Source organism: Emys orbicularis, chromosome 2 (genome assembly GCF_028017835.1).
Source record: "Emys orbicularis isolate rEmyOrb1 chromosome 2, rEmyOrb1.hap1, whole genome shotgun sequence".
Lineage (NCBI taxonomy): Eukaryota > Metazoa > Chordata > Testudines > Emydidae > Emys > Emys orbicularis.
Window position 1 is genome coordinate 57,345,649 of NC_088684.1, and position 16,593 is coordinate 57,362,241.

Genomic DNA, 16,593 nt, shown 5'->3' on the forward strand with positions numbered 1-16,593 from the left:
AAAAAGTCCTGCTGAAATCAGTGTAACGACAAACAGAGTAAGATACTACTCAGTGTAAGAAAAGATGGCACAATCTGGCTTTTGACTATAAGGCATTACTGTTTCCGGAAGACACAAGCACGTCTGTTTCTCATTTAAATGTTAACAACATATGCTAACGGTATTTTATTCTTTTTTAGGTCATGTTTACTGGTGACAATATTCCTGTTCATCCTCATGTTTATAGCAATGGTCATATCTGTTTATCCATTCTAACAGAAGACTGGTCCCCAGCTCTCTCGGTGCAATCGGTTTGTCTTAGCATTATTAGCATGCTTTCCAGCTGCAAAGAAAAGGTATGTTTGTTTTTTTAATAATCCACTCAGAGTAAAATAAATGAAAGCTGCAGGTTTTATACTTTTTCCAAAGTCTATATTTCTCACACTTGAATAATGTTACCTTTTTTCTAATATTCAAACAAATATACCATAAATTAAAACACTGAAACGTTTTGAGTAGTGCAGATGTCGACTTGCTATAAAGATTTTGTAGGAGGAAACAATTTTCTATTTGTAAAGAACCAAATTAATTCCAGTAGGATACATTATTAGGTTCCTTTTTTTTTTTTTCCTTCTCATCCTTCATTTTTCCAGTTTGTTCTCTTAGCACAGGAGAGCCACACAGCTGACAATACATTTTTGTCTCTTAAGTAAGCAGATATGGCACTTGGAGCAGATCCATTGAGGCTCAATTTTTTTACATAAACATTTTTCAGAATAAGATCACACTTGAAATTGGAGTTAGATTTGTTTTACAGCAGTCAGTTATTGTATGATGCTGTTTTGCCAGATGTCTATTCTCACCACATCACAATTTCGGTTCTAATTATTTGCAGGAAAATATATATTATTGGGGTACAAAATAATGCTTATAACTATTTTTTATGATTTCTGTGACACTCCCTTTTCACTGTGACCACCTTGTGACTTTTCTGAAAACTGCTCTACTCATTAGGCTATTGATAGGCCTTCACTCATGAAGATCTGCAGCCTAACTCAAGTCCATCTGGTCAATCTCACCAAGCTATGAGAGACTTCATATAGACTGGGATTCGAAACTATACTTGTGATACATTGAAGCCAAACTTAAAAAGTATTTTAGTTAGGCAGTGGTTTTAGTTCCATTTGCCTTTACAAATAAGAGTGGTTAATTAGTTTTCTCCATCCAAGCTTTCTGAAAAATTTGCAAAGTTTTTTGCTCTGTCTGGGTATCCCTGCTTAAAGTTCTTGCTAGAAAGGTACTAAAGTGACTCTCCTGATCAGTGTAGACAGGGCCTAGTCCTGCTTTTAACACATTTTACAAAATGTATGGCATTTATTCTTTGAATGTAAAAAGCTTATTTAAATAGATAATATACTGTAAGTGATATATTGATTATTTGATTATTTTTAGGTTTTTTTTCTATTGCAGAGGCGACCTCCAGATAATTCATTTTATGTAAGAACATGTAACAAAAATCCAAAGAAAACAAAATGGTGGTATCATGGTAAGTATTTAATTTGGAGTAGGAATTTCAGAGGACTGCTAGGCTGGGTGCAAAAAATGTAACAATACAAAGTAGGATTTTAAGTAATTTTAAACGCTTAAGCTTAGCGAATTTGGAACATAAAAACTTTTCCCAGGACACCAAATAAAAGATTTTTGTAAAGGAATAAATTACATTTTAGTAGGAAAACTGATTAGGGTTTTAAATATGCAAACTTAAATGGATATTTGTAGACCAGAACAGGATGTAAAACAGAAATTTGAGAGTGGAGAAAATCAGTCAGAATAATTGGTTGATTGTAAGATCTTGCATTGTGAATTTTTATGAGCAACAGATTTTGGAAATTGCTAATACAAATTAAAAGAAGCTGAAAGTAAGAGACATGAAAAAGAAAAGATCTATGATTATTAGTACTTCTAAAATTGCTCAGGAACAAATCTTAGCTATAGCAATTCTAGATGAGTACTTAAAAGATAAAGAGGTTAGCAAAACCAGAATGCTGTAATTATTTTAATATGATAACCCTGATCTGTTAAATACAATAGATCATGTGTTGGTAAAGTACATTTAATACTATGTTCTCTGAAATAAGTGTATATGGGATATTTTAATTGAAGAATAAATATCTTGGATGATTGTCATTGCTTGGCTTTGGAAGACTTGCTGCAATTAAAAAAAAAAAGGGCATCCCGGAGCTGTTTTCCCCTGACTTTCAGAATTAATGTGAGACAAGCAGCTCTTAAAGAGTTCCTAAGATTCTTCAGGTTAAATACTCTTTTCTAGTAGAATTTGATATAGGGTATTACTCTGTTTCCAATGAGAACTTAACAGTATCAACTGTTGATATATATTTAGGTAACTTTAATCTGTTTATCATTTGCATGTACATTACTTTATTTTCAATTTCAAAATTGAGCCAAGAGTTAAAGGATAGCAAATCCTGTCATCCACAAGACTAATGTGATGTTTCAGGAACATTTCAATAATCACGTCCCCTTTCTTCTCTTGTAACATGTTTTTTTTCTGATCCTCGGTTCCTTAACTCTAATCAGTTTTTTTTCCTCTGATTAATTCTGGAGAAATATATAATACTTTTTTTTCTGGAGGATGTGAGCACTGAAGAATTATCCCTGAAACTAGGTGGGCAGACAATACCAAAAATGCAAAGTTTGAAGTGTGTGGGTTCCAGAATCTGGGGAAATGAAGGACAAAATTAGAGCTAAGATAATAAATGCCTGGCTCAAATGGAGAGCGATAAGTGGTATAATATGTTACAGGATGAAACCAGTCAGATTGAAAGGGAAAGTCTATAAAACTTTCAGTTTTAATGTGTGGCCCTGAGTGTTGGGCAACAAAGAAACATGAGTAAATGATCTGTTCCACAGAAATGTCAAGGTTGAGAGAGATGAGTGGTGTAGCCAAGAAAGAGCATGTGAGGAATGTGTGTGTTAAGAGACATGCTCAAGGGTAACGCCCATAAACAAAAAAATGAGGGAGTGCAGGCTCATGTGGCTTGGTCATGTAAAGAGCAGTTCTGACAACTATGTGGGTAAGGAACAGATCAAGACTGAATGAAAAAGATAAGAGGCCAAACCAAGAAGTAGTGGAGGGATGTCATAAACGAAGACGTTAGGATATGATCTGAAAGAAAGTATGGCATTGAACAGAGCAAGATGATTTGATGGAATTGACACAAGGAAGATTTTTTTCTTAACAATTATTATCTTATCTCCTCTTGGTAGTCATCTTCCAAGAAGACTAGCTAAGAGTTTTTCTTTAATAGCTTTCATTTTGTGATGAGATCTGCTCTAATTTTAATCGTAATCTGTGTCAGAGAAGATGAGACTCTTCTTTAGGATTTAGGGCTGAAGTCTCTGCATGGTAGCAATCTCTAGGTGCTACTCCAGTTTTCCTACAAGTGAAAAATTGGATTTGAGAGTGAAAATCTAGATATAAAAATAAACATGGTTATCTGATTCTGAAAGTTGATGACTAGCATTTGTATAGTGGCTGAACTTCTATTTCCATTCAACTAGTCATCAAATGGTTCTTTACACAGTGGAAAATTCTCCAGCCATTCTTTTCTGATTGAAAGGTAGAAAAATAGAGTAATTGCAGAACAAAACTGGGTAACAGTAGATAAAACTAGAGTGAGATCAACTCAGACTTGGGAAGGTTACAGTCAGGAAAGGTCAAGTCTGTTTAAAAAATGACTCATGCTGCTGAAATTGGAAAGTTTTCATATATATAACACCTAAATCAATTTTCACTTCCTTTCCTAATTGCTAATTATCAAAGATGTGATGTTCTCCCCTTTGCTCAGTTCTTTAAAAATAAGTGTCTGTTCTGGAGCAATACTGGACTATTAAATTTTAAATTTGTCTCAGAGCTTGTCTATCTGGTGAGTTAATGCATAGCAAGCCAGAGTGTGAATCTACAGCACACTAACTTGCTGCAAACTATCTGGCAATGTGAAACCTGTTACTGACTACTAAGTGTACTGTAGTGTGCTTTGAGGTATTCACGTTTCAAGAGAACCTATTACTCCTGGGGGAAGTCTGTGCCACGGCACGTGCAGAATTCATGTCCCCTGCAGATTTCTTTGCTTCCTTGCAGAAAAAGATGGGGAAGCAAAGGGAAGCCACAAGAGCGGTCACGCACTTCTCACCAGCAGCATCGGTGCATCATTTCAGGTGCCCGGAGCAGCTGTCAGAGAGTTAAATCACCACAGGAGGGGAGTGGGGCTGGGGATGTCCCGGCTGGTGGCTCCTACCCTGCGCCAGGCTCAGCTGCTAGTCCTGGCTGGGCTGGGGGCAGGAGAAGACGGGACTTCCTCTTCCCCCCGCAAGGAGCGGCTGGGGCTGGGTCAGACCTACCCCCTGAAACTTCCCTGGTTGCAGGAAGTTACCCTCCTCCCCCACTTCCTGCCCTCATTTTCAGCCACAGGAGGAGGGGTCACTGTACAGGGAGCTGCTCCCCTGTCCACCAAATGCCTGTGTGTCCAGACCCCCCGCCGAGCCTCCCCTGCACCCAGAGCCCCCCGCACTAGACTCAACCCCCACCGATCTCTACCACCCCTTGCATCCAGACCTCTGCGAGCCCCTCCCCTGCACCCAGACCACCCCTTACTGAGCCCCTCCCACTTGAACCTTCACCCCAACAAGCTCCACCACCCTGTTGAGACCCCTGCATCCCCTCCCCAACCAGCTGCACCCGGACGGACATCCACTCTCCCCCATCCCCCAGACCCTGCTGAGCCCCAGCCACCTTCACTTGGACCCCCTGCAGACTCCCATTCCCCCTGCACTCAGAACCCCCCCAACAAGCCCCTGTACACCCAGATCCACCCCCACCAACCCCTGACTGAGTTGTCCAGACCCAGATTGCCCCACACTAAGTTCCTCCACACTTGGATCCTGCCAGGCTGAGTCTGCTTGCCCCACACCTGGGCAAGTGTGAGACTCTGTCCCTCTCATTTACTATCTTGGTGCACCAGGCATGGAGGGGCAGGGCCCTGGGATATTTCTGTAGCAGACCCAGCCCTTGCACTGTGTCAGTGTCAGGTACAGCCTCACCACTGAGTCTGTGTCCCTCGGTGGGAGGTGTGGGGCTGCAGGGTGATCTCCCATCTCCGTGCAGCCAGTGGCCTTTGCTCCCCACTACTATGCTGGAGCCTGCACATTTATTTATCGATGAATAAAATATGCAGATTTTTGCAGAATTTTAGAATATCGTGTACAGAAAATTTTTTTTTTTTGGTCCAGAATTCCCTCAGGAGTATCCTATATTGCCCTTACTATCCTCTCTTTTAATTGCACGTACTGTAGTTAAAATCCTCTGCTGCTGCTATATGACAATGGCACCAGCAGGGAGAGTTAGAAAGAAATTGTTTAAAATCTAATTCCTTTGATTGAAGATGTGCTGGATTGTGGGAAGTTGGCAAGCTTAGCTTGAGAGCCGATCTTCCTGCTTCTGCAGAAGAGCTGTCCTCAGCCTTATATACTCTTAGGAAGTTGTTGTGATCTGCCCTTTTCAAAGCAAGAGGAAGCAGTCAGTCCCATTTTCCCATCTCCCTGTTGCAGGGGAACAAGCATTTTCCCCTTCTCCAAGAAGTAGTTGGTATTCCGATCATAGCCACGCAAGTGGGGGAATAATGCTCAAGTGGGAGCCTTTATAGTGACACAGGCATATGGTGGTTCTCAGATCTGCCCTCACCCCATCTGATTGTGACTCTTTGGGGATTTTGTCTCAGATTCCAAATAAACAGTGTCACTTAAGGTGTTTTGATGTGTGTCCTGAGCCTCCCCTACCTAGGCAGGAGATAAATTCCTGTGGAAGCAGGATGGTGTTTGTCCTCAACCAGTGTTGCTGATTGCTGCTGCTTTTCTTGACACCCCTCCAGGACTATCTGTAGATGATTCAGATACTCGCTCTTTACCTCTAATGTACCCTGTCCAACTTGTAAACGAAGAGTTTTAGTTCTCCACCCTCCTTGTGTTGCCATGAAGTCTTCTTTTTCATGTACTGTTATCAAGGACAGAGTATCTTGCAGTCAGGATGGAGTGGGGAGTATATTTAATTTAAAATATCAACATTTTTTTAAATTTAGAGAGTACAGAAATATTGATAAGGTCAACACTCATTTTTTTTTATTTAGGCTTAAACAGTTTCTTGTAGCCTTTATTATGTACATTTTAAGACAATACTATTCTCACCTCTGAATTAGATATACATGCAAAAACAGATAAGGCAAGAAAAGTGGCCAAATTACCTCTCCTGAGGACAGTGAGACTCTCTTTTCAGATCTCTGGTATGTTTTCCCCCTGTCTTCTCCACTCTCTTGTTGTTAATCACTTATCTTGTATCCCTTGTTCGATAACATTGTGCAGACTCAGTTTACCAAGTTACCTCATCTGTGTACCTATATAATTAAAATATTCTCATGCATAAATCATAATAACTAACCTGAACGAATACATTTTTGCTTATCCTGCTAAAACTCTTTTATCTGTCTACTTCTATCTAATCTCTGCTGTCACTCCCTCTGGCTCTATCCAGTTCTTACCTTACAATAGTGGTTATCCTTCTTACTGATCTATTTTTATGGCCTTGAGTTTTTACTTGTTAGCTTGTCTTGTTGCAGGGGCTACACCTGGAGCCTTCTTGTCACTCTGCTTCATCTTGCTATTTGCATAGACCAAAGGTTTCACAAATAAGACACAAAAACCAAGTGTCACGGTTTACACAACCTTGAAGCAGTTTCAGCTGAGTTCTGAAATGCTGCATCAATAGAAATGCATTCAAAAAGCCAAAATTCCTTTATATATTCTTCTTCTTATAATATTACATTTATAACATTAATTTCTCTAACATTATTTGACATATATATTTGAGTAAAACAATTAATTACACAGTTATCTAAAAAAATGTGAATAACTCCACTGTAAGATGAGATTTGGAAGAGATTTTAAAAGGCAGAAGTTTTTCAGGCAGAAGTATCTGCTGTAGCATTGGGGACTATGGGGGGCAGGGCAGGAAAGCCTGACAAATTTGGTTTGGAGTATGAATGGGATTTTCCCCCCCGTGTGCTTTAGGGTATGTCTACACTGCAATAAAACATCTGTGGCTGGCCCATGTCAGTTCACTCGGGCTTGCAGGACTATAAAACTGCAATGTAGGCATCTGGGCTCAAGCTGGAGTTTGGGCTCTGGGACCATCCCATCTTGCGTGATCCCAGAGCCCACAGGCTGAGCCCTGTGAGCCCAAGTCAGGTGACACAGGCCAGCCACATCTGTTTTATTGACATGTAGACATATCCTCTGAGAGACAGATCCATCCTTAAGCTTAATTTATTCAACTGTCTATAACTTAGACCATTTTTGTGGACATATTGAAAATCTTCAAACGACTTTTGGAATATTGGGGGAAAAAAGAAACAAATCTGGAAGTTAGTGTATTGCCGTTAATATTGTTTTACTAGGGAACTGTGTGGGAGCAATTACATACATTGAATTGATGGAAAAAAATTCTATGTGAAATACTTTAGGTTTACAATGTCAACTTATTACAGTTTGCCTTCTATTATATCAACTACAGTTTTTGTGGTTGTTCCTAAGACACACTCATCTGTGGCAGAGAATAGCAATCTTCTCCCCTTCTATTGAAGTTTATGCTTACCACCTTCTCACACAACTGCATGTAATTTTGTAATATATCTTGCCAATATTGGTCAGGAAGCCACTTCTTGAGTAATCCAGCTTGTCAAATAACTTTTTTCAAATAAATGGTGAAAAATCTTGTGTAGTTTGAACTCAGTTGTAGGTGACAGTGTGGTTTGCTCAAAATGTGGCCTCCCTAGTATTTTTTCTTCTGTTTGCAAAGTCTGTGTATTTATTTAATCTCTTAAGAGCATTTCTTAATCATCAAAAGCTCAAAGCATGAAAACTAAGATGCATAGTGTGTACAGTGAAGGGGCAAAATGCTGAGAGGAAACAGATTTTTAAGTTCAGGTTTACAATGGATTGTCTGGATCGTTAAATACTGAATACAAAATATTTAATATGAAAAATAACTGTCTTTTGTAATGAGATTAGTATATACCAACATTAATAAATCATAATTTTGATAAACGCATTTTTCCTAAATTCACTGTGTAGCACTGGGGAAAGTTTCATAGTTTTTTATCTTGCTTTGTAATCTGTATTCGATTTCTTTAAAACAGCAGTGTTAGACATTTGTTATACTTTCACCTACGTGGTAACGTATATGCTAGGAGTTGCTTCTGCATCTGTACCTCTCAGAAAATTGGGATTTGAATGTATATTTGTTTTCCATAAATCTTTTTTTGTTTTAAAGATGACACCTGTTGATGCCACCATTTTGTGATCCTCCTAGCAGAAGATTGTCCTACTGAGAAAATGAGCACTTTGATCATTCAGTCTTTGAACTTTAACCTTTGACTGGAGGTGACCTATAGACAATGAAGACTACTTCCTTTGACTGCATTTTTACTAGTGTGCATTCTGGGCGCATGTTGATCGCTGGTTCAGTCCATGCAACTGACATGCTTTAGTCATACAGTATTAATGCAGGTGTCTGGAAATGTCAGAAAAATTCCATTTATTTTTATTTTTAAGCTTTTGGCAGAATTCCAGGTCTTCATGTATTGTGCAATAACAGTTGAACTCCTTGGCGGTTTTATGGTATCCATTGCCGGCAATGGATGTTATACCAGGAAAAGTTTTGATCCTGCTGCAAAATAAATTGATTGGATGGTAGGTCTTATGGAAAGTTTCCAATACATTGGGATTATAAGTAAGGGATCCAACATTACTTTGAAAGCATCCCATTCTTTTATATTTGGATTCTGTGCACTGTGGTCACAAAACTAGCAGCATAATTAACATGCTTAGCTAAAGGACTGTAATAAGATCATTACATATTTATTAAATTGTTCATCTGCTGTCAAATTGTTTTAACATGGAAGGTTTTCAAGTGACATTGGGAGATAGGTACAATTATCCCTATGGTGAAATAAAAATACCCCCTTTTTTTTTTTGTATGGTAGTTACTCATATCTCTAACACAAAGATATGAGTAATAATTGGGTATGAGTGGTTTAATCAAGACTTATTTTTTGAGATACAAGAAGATGGCAGTGATATAATTAAATTTGCTGCAGTCCACAATTGGGCCTGTAATTTGTACATTAGAACTTTTTTCCATGTAGATTGCACACTGTTACTTCCTGCTAGCCATCAGCATGAGCCCTACTGCCTACACAATTTCATTTATTTATGTGTTTGAAAACAATCCATATAACGTTTGTTTGCTGTTTTTGTTGTGTTGTATGTCATGTTTGAATGTTACAAAACAATATTTTGATTGAAAAGCTTTGTCAGAAGATATTTTCTTGTAAATTATTTCTTTACCTTGTAAGCATCATCTTGTCTTTTAATCCTGTACTATAAAGAAAGAAATACATTTTTGACAGAGGCTTAATGTTTTGACACAAAAGTGTGGACCTTTTTATTTAAGTTTAGACAAAAGTATATTTTCTTAACTTGCTTGTCCTACAGGCATAATAATTTTTTTCCAGCTTTTTCTTCACAAAAATTTAATTACAGCTAGATTAACCTTTTTCTACAGAGAAATAATTGTTGAAAAATAGGTAATTGTTCTCACCACTGTGTAATTTTATGATATTACAAGTAGGCTGTCTTTTTAGGAAGCACTGATGTCTTTTATATACTTAGTACCTTTACACATATGCAACATTTCTATAACAATGCTGTTTTTACTGTTGCCTTATTGCTGACTCCTTTAAAAAAAAAAAAAAAAAAAAGTAGTCAATAAACAAATGTCTAAATCAAATAACTATTTACTTTATTTTTAAAATAAGAATCAGAAACAGCTAAACTTTAAAAAAAAAAATAGAACAAAAATTGGCTGAAAATATTGAAATATTTTTTTACTGCTGTATAATTGACAAATTGTATAGCCTTGTACATACCTCTGTATGTTATCTAATGTTTAAAACATAAATTTTAAAAAGTGTAAATGCTGAACTCAGGGTGGGTAGAACTCAAATGGATCAGCTTTGTACAGCCATTGAATTATGGATATTATCAGTAAAGTAGGGCTACTATACTATCTTTTCTATTATATTAGAAACCCTTTTTGGCCTTTAAAACTCAACAGTAAAAAGTAGTTGTGAATATAAATTTGGTGTATATATCCTTTCACAATGAACATTTTTTTAAAAAAGGGGGGGAAAAATCTGTCAGTTTTTGTTGAGCCAAAAATCACTTTGAGAATTGAAACAGTTGTGCTCCTAATTATAACTAACTTGTATTTAGCATGAATTTGCAGATGTAAGTTAATCATAACAATCCAGTTAATATCTGCAAACTGTTACTATGCATGAGCAGTAACTTTTTATGAATATTTAATCTATTTCTTATTAACATACCTGCTCTGTATTACTGATTGACTTGATTGATGTATCTTTCAGAATTCCATGTATTTCTCTTCATACAGCTGGTTCACATAATGGATCATGTCAAATATTCACTTGCTAATCCACAGTAAAGAAACAGTACTATGACACAACTTAATGCCTCTGAAAGAATTGTTACAGTGCATCATGTCAAAGATTGATGTAATTGTTTTCATACTGTGGATTGTGGTAATACAATATAATGGTTTGAAGAAGCTTTATAATGTACTGTATCTTATCAAAGATACATGCTGTAGTGTTTAGCATTATACCTTGATTCACCTATCATCACCATTGTATGGATTAACATAGAGATGAATAAGTAAATAATCAAATAGCTGGTCTCATTTATGCTGCTGTTTAAAACAAAAGAAAATATGAAAACCGTGTTAAAGTAACATGGATATTCTTATTTAAAACCAAAAAAGCAAGGTGTATTAGAAGAGGAAGAATAACAAGTTAACTGTCTTGGATTTTGCATTCTGTTGCTGTTTGGTAGATAAAATTCACCCTGCAGAGAGGACCAGCACAAAGCCTGTGTGCCACATAAGTCCTGAAAATAGTGAAGTTACTCTGATAGTGCTGTGCTGTCTCAAAATCGGGTTCACATTGGATGTAAGGGGTATTGGCCTTCCCCATGGGTGAATTTTACCCTGTGTGTTGAACTGTCTGTCTGTCAGTGGGAGTTCCTCATATGAAGTGGCAACAGAATTTGCTCCAAACTACCTTGCTTTGTTTTTACATCAATATTCAGATTGTTATACGTTTGTTTTGTGTTTAGTGTGTTTATACCATAACACAATAAATACTTATTTTTAAAATAGATCAGTGCCCTTGAATGGAAATAAATGTGACCCCTAGATGGTGAAGTACAGAAGCATTTCCCGTACTTTGTTTAGCTGTCTGACACAGCTGTCAGAGTGATTGCAAATGATGCAATGGAAATCGAGATGTTTACGTAACACTGATGTGCTTAACTTTTTCCTCCTCAAGTATATATTGCAAAGGAAATACTTTCTTTATATTTGAATACTTTAATATGGAAGGGAGAATATCCACTAGATTATTATGCTGCTTTGGCACTATTTTTTAGTTTGCGTAGATATTTATATACACTTATGTCATGGTTTTGGTGTCCTTTTGGCAAGCACTTTAAATACTGAATGGGGAGCAGGAATATTTTAGATTCTTTTTTGTTTACTTTGTGGGGAGAGAGATTATATTACTTCAGAGTACATTTTTGGACTTTTCTGGGAAGACATTTATATTGCATCACATCAATAAATTTGTTCATAATTTTGTGTGGTTTCTACTTCAGAAAGGCATGAAAACTCATTTTCTACTTCAGAGGAAAAGGGAAAACTCTTGGTATCCAAAAATTAGTTCTGTGAAAAGAAAGGTCTTTTAAATATTTGTGATTGGTGACGACAAATATTTTAGATATTTTTGGTGTTTGGTGTTTATCAACTTTCTTTTCTTAAAATCTAGAACAACATAGTTAAAATTTGAGATGAGTGCACATTAAAGTGACCTTTATTGTCAGTTCTAAAATAGAAGCCAAATAGCAGCTGAACTCCCTTTTCCTACAACTCATTTTTGTAAGGATCAAAAGTTAATTAAACTGAGCAATGGGAGGAGAAGAGAGATTGACTTCGGGTTGTATGTATGTACACTTAGTTGTTGATATGTAATCATGTGGCAGCCCAATGTTTCCACAACTCCTACAACGGGAATTTTAAGGGAACGGAATTTTGGATATCTTTATAAAATTGGAAGATTGACGGTATTATGTGCTTTAAACTCTCAAAATAAATAATTCAGTGTCACTAATTTAAAAATGTTTGGCTACTGCTGGTGTCAAGTATCAAGAGGGGTAGCCGTGTTAGTCTGAATCTGTAAAAAGCAACAGAGGGTCCTGTGGCACCTTTAAGACTAACAGAAGTATTGGGAGCATAAGCTTTCGTGGGTAAGAACTTCACTTGCATCTGAAGAAGTGAGGTTCTTACCCACGAAAGCTTATGCTCCCAATACTTCTGTTAGTCTTAGGCTCGGTCTACACTACAGCGGGGGGTCGACCTAAGATACGCAACTTCAGCTACGTGAATAGCGTAGCTGAAGTGGCGTATTTTAGGTCGACTTACCTGGCTGTGAGGACGGCGGCAAGTCGACCGCTGCTGCGCCGCCGTCAACTCCGCTACTGCCTCTTGCCGCGGTGGATTTCCGGAGTCGACGGTAGAGCCATCAGGGATCGATTTTATCACGTCTTCACTAGACGCGGTAAGTCGATCCCCGATAGACCGATTGCTACCCGCCGGATCGGCGGGTAGTGAAGACGTGCCCTTAAAGGTGCCACAGGACCCTCTGTTGCTGGCTACTGCTGTTATATTTAATTTTGATTTTGATTTTTTTAATAGCAGTACTGTATATTCTGTGCTCTTACATATTTTTCTTTTCTTCCTGTTATGCTCCTCTATTCTGTATTCTAAAGGATATTCATCAGATTATTGGGCATTCTTAGTTTAATTTTTCATGGTAGATTAAACATCTTTGGAGCTTTTTATGTTGTATTCCTTTTTTAAAATAAACTTGTGTAGTGCAAGATCATTTTAAAACATTGTAATTTGAAAATAAACATTGTGAAACTGCTCCCTTTGTTAGTGAAGGCAAAAACTGGTAAAACTAGTGGATCATTTTCCTATTTGTTAAACATCTGGAAGAGTATGAGTATCTATACACTAAAATGAGATTGTACAGCCCTGTTGTCCTTCCAGCACTATTGTACACCTCAGAAATGTGGCAGATGGTGAAAGTACACAAAAGGAAGCTGAATGCACTCCACCGATGGTGTTTAAGAAGAATATTGTAAATTCGTTGGAGAGATTGTGTAATCAATGTGGAAGTGCTGCACTGCAAGGGACAGCAGACTCTGGGCTCAATGATTGGATGCGGATGATCATAGAATATCAGGGTTGGAAGGGACCTCAGGAGGTCATCTAGTCCAACCTCCTGCTCAAAGCAGGACAAATCCCCACCTAAATCATCCCAGCCAGGGCTTTGTCAAGCCTGACATTAAAAACCTCTAAGGAAGGAGATTCCACCACCACCTCCCTAGGTAACCCATGCCAGTGCTTCACCACCCTCCTAGTGAAAAAGTTTTTTCTAATATCCAACCTAAACCTCCCCCACTGCAACTTGAGACTATTACTCCTTGTTCTGTCATGTGGTACTAGCCCAAGATCAATAACTGTTCTGTCTGTTCACAAACGAGGTAGGCAGGTTTCTCAAGGGCCTACAGAAGGGTATACCTCCAGGTCAGGAATCCCACCCCTCCATGGGACCTAAACCTGGTCCAGTCAAAGCTTATGGGACCCCTGTTCGATCCACTGGCAACCTGCTTGCTACTTACACCTCTCTTGGAAAGTAGCCTTCCTGGTGACCATCACAGCCAGACAAGTTTCAGAGATCCGAGCTCTCACTTCAGAACCACCATACATGGTCTTTTTCAAAGACAAGGTCCAGGAGCGACTGCGCCCGTTGTTCCTCCCGAAAGTGGTATCAGTTCCATTGCAGTCAAACAGTTTTTCTGCCCTAAACCGCATGTGAACGGGGAGGAACAGTGACTCCACTCATTGGATGTATGGAGTGCACTGGCCCTCTACATACAAAGAACAAAACCATTCCACAGATCCACTCAGCTGTTCATAGCAATAGCAGACAGGATGAAATGTCTCCCCATTTCAGCACAAAGAACCTCATTGTGTATGTTACACCCTCGCTAACATGTCACCCCTGGCTAACCTGACGGCTCACTCTACAAGGTCTCAAGCCTCTTGCACAGATTTTTTTAGCACAGGTTATAGTTCAGGTCATATGCAGGGCAGCACCCTGGTCATCGGTTCATAAGTTCACCACACATTATGCCATTACTCAACAGGCCAGAGACAATGCCAGCTTTGGCTGGGCTGTGTCACAATCAGCCTGTACTTGATCTTCAAACCTGCCTCCGGGTCAACTGCTTGTGAGTCACCTACATTGGAATGGACAAGTGCAAGCACTCGAAGAAGAAAAAACGGTTACTAACATTTCTGTAACTTCTTTACGATGTTGCACATTTTCATTCCAAAACCCACCCTCTGTCCCCTTTTCAGAAGTGGTTGGTAAGAAGAAACTGAAGGAGGGCAGAGCCGGTGGGGCCCCTTATACCAACGTTATGAGTGCGTGACGCCAGAGGGAGCTAGAGTTGACCCAAAGAATATCGCTAAGGGAAAAATTTCTGGCAACTGTGCTTGGGGTGGGGGCACAAATACCTACATTGAAAAGGACGTGTGCAACACATCTCAAAGAACAACAGTTACAGAAAAGTTAGTAACCATTTTTTCTTGTGACAGTGACTTCAGCTTGCAGAGTAAGTGAGCTTTAAGTCCCAGTGACAGACTGATCTGAAACTTTTGTCTAATGTGATTTCAGAGATGCACATTAATGAGTCTGTTATCTGGGAAAGTCATCTTATTCCAACAGGTCCATGACGAGCAGCCCCTCTCCATAGAGTGGAGTGGACTAAAGCCTGGTCACATTTTTTCTTGACAATTTGCTGAGTAATATTAAAAGGATTTTGTACAGATTGATGTCTGACTGCATATCTCATAGCTGTAATGTGACTGGCCTGAAACTGTCGTTATACCGCATTTAGTTTGAGGTAAGGCTGCTAATGGGGCATGCCTCGGATGTTTCCATTGCAGACACCTGCGAAGCAGTTACATAATCTTTATGTATATGTGCAAAGCACTACTGCTTTGATTTGGCCCCATGGAGGGAATCCTGCACCCCAGGATTCTTCGAGTGCTTGCTCATATCAATTCCAATTAGGTACACAGCTGTCACAGAATTTTTACCCTAGCAACACCCAGTGGGTCGGCTGTGGAGCCCCCTGGAGTGGCGCCTTCATGGCACTTGATATATACCCCAGCCGACCCAGCGCTGCCTCAGTTCCTTCTTGCCGCCTGTGATGGTCGTTGGAACTGTGGATTTCTGCTTCACTGCTCTCCACTCTCCCTAGCATAGTTTATTTTTAATAGTTATAGTTTAGTTTGTATTAGCGAGGTTGGGGGCGTTTCCCCTCCTGTCTAATATTTCTCTTGGGCACATGCCCAAGGCTCCGGGATTCAAGCCCTGCGGTTCCTGCTCTAAGCCCATGCCAACGGGCGAACCCCATGACTCTGGCCTAAAGTTTCTGGGGGAGTCTCATCAAGCAAACAAGTGCAGGATCTGCAAAGGGTTTCATCCCCGGACTAAGAAGGAGCGGGACTTTAGTTTAAAACAGCTCCTCATGGAGGCGACTCTTAGCCCTCAGCCTCCTGCGGCGTGCCAAGATCTGGCACCAAGCAGTTCGGTGCGCAGCACCCCAGCGGCAACGGTAGGAGCTACCCCACGGTTGGATTCTGAACGAGACCCGTGGCACCGACACTCCCCGGCACCGCAACCGACTTCCTTGGCCTGGCACCCCTCCCATTCTGGCCAGAAGCGGCACCGGAAGCCGGAAAAGGGTGGCCCGCCTCCTCAGAGACCAGCCTCCCTGGAACCGCCCGTGGAGACACGTCCCGCAGGGGAGCATCTAGGGGCACAGCCTACGGCTTCGGAGCCATTGAGTTTGGTGCCACTGGACTCCCCGACATGCAGCTTGGTTGAGGTCCAGTTGCCGTCCACCCCGGATACCTTTGCTGCTGCAAGGGATCTTATTGCCATGATGGCATCAGCATCCTCTTAGCCTCATGCCAAGGCACCGGTTCCTGTACGTGCGGCACCGTCCCGGGGCAAGCCAGCCCTAATCCATCCGTCAGCGCCGTCGGTCGAGCCCCGGCACCGATCCCGTTCTCGGCACCATTCCCACTTCCGACACCGCTCTCATTCGCAGCGCCGGTCATACTCGTGGCACAGGTCGTACTCGCGGCACAGCTTCGGCACAGGTCCCGGCGCTGATCTGCCCACCAATCGCCGTCGAGGAGCAGATCCTGGACCCGATGCCGCTCTCGCTGCTGGTCATCATCTTGACCCAGGTCCAGATCCAGGCACC

At 40.1% G+C, this 16,593-nt stretch overlaps 1 protein-coding gene across 5 annotated transcripts in view; it reads left to right on the top strand.

The window, feature by feature from the left end:
- UBE2W (ubiquitin conjugating enzyme E2 W) overlaps positions 1 to 9,845 on the top strand; it is a 38,090-nt gene extending 28,245 nt beyond the window's left edge. For 4 of the 5 annotated variants that reach the window (XM_065397802.1, XM_065397804.1, XM_065397805.1 and 1 more), the window contains exons 4-6: positions 180 to 335; positions 1,432 to 1,525; positions 8,381 to 9,845. In XM_065397802.1, coding sequence (XP_065253874.1) covers positions 180 to 335; positions 1,432 to 1,525; positions 8,381 to 8,394 — 264 coding nt within the window. In that variant the 3' untranslated portion in view covers positions 8,395 to 9,845. The remainder of the gene's footprint in view (positions 1 to 179; positions 336 to 1,431; positions 1,526 to 8,380) is intronic. The other variant, XM_065397803.1, reaches the window with a different exon arrangement.
- Positions 9,846 to 16,593: the final 6,748 nt, after the last annotated feature.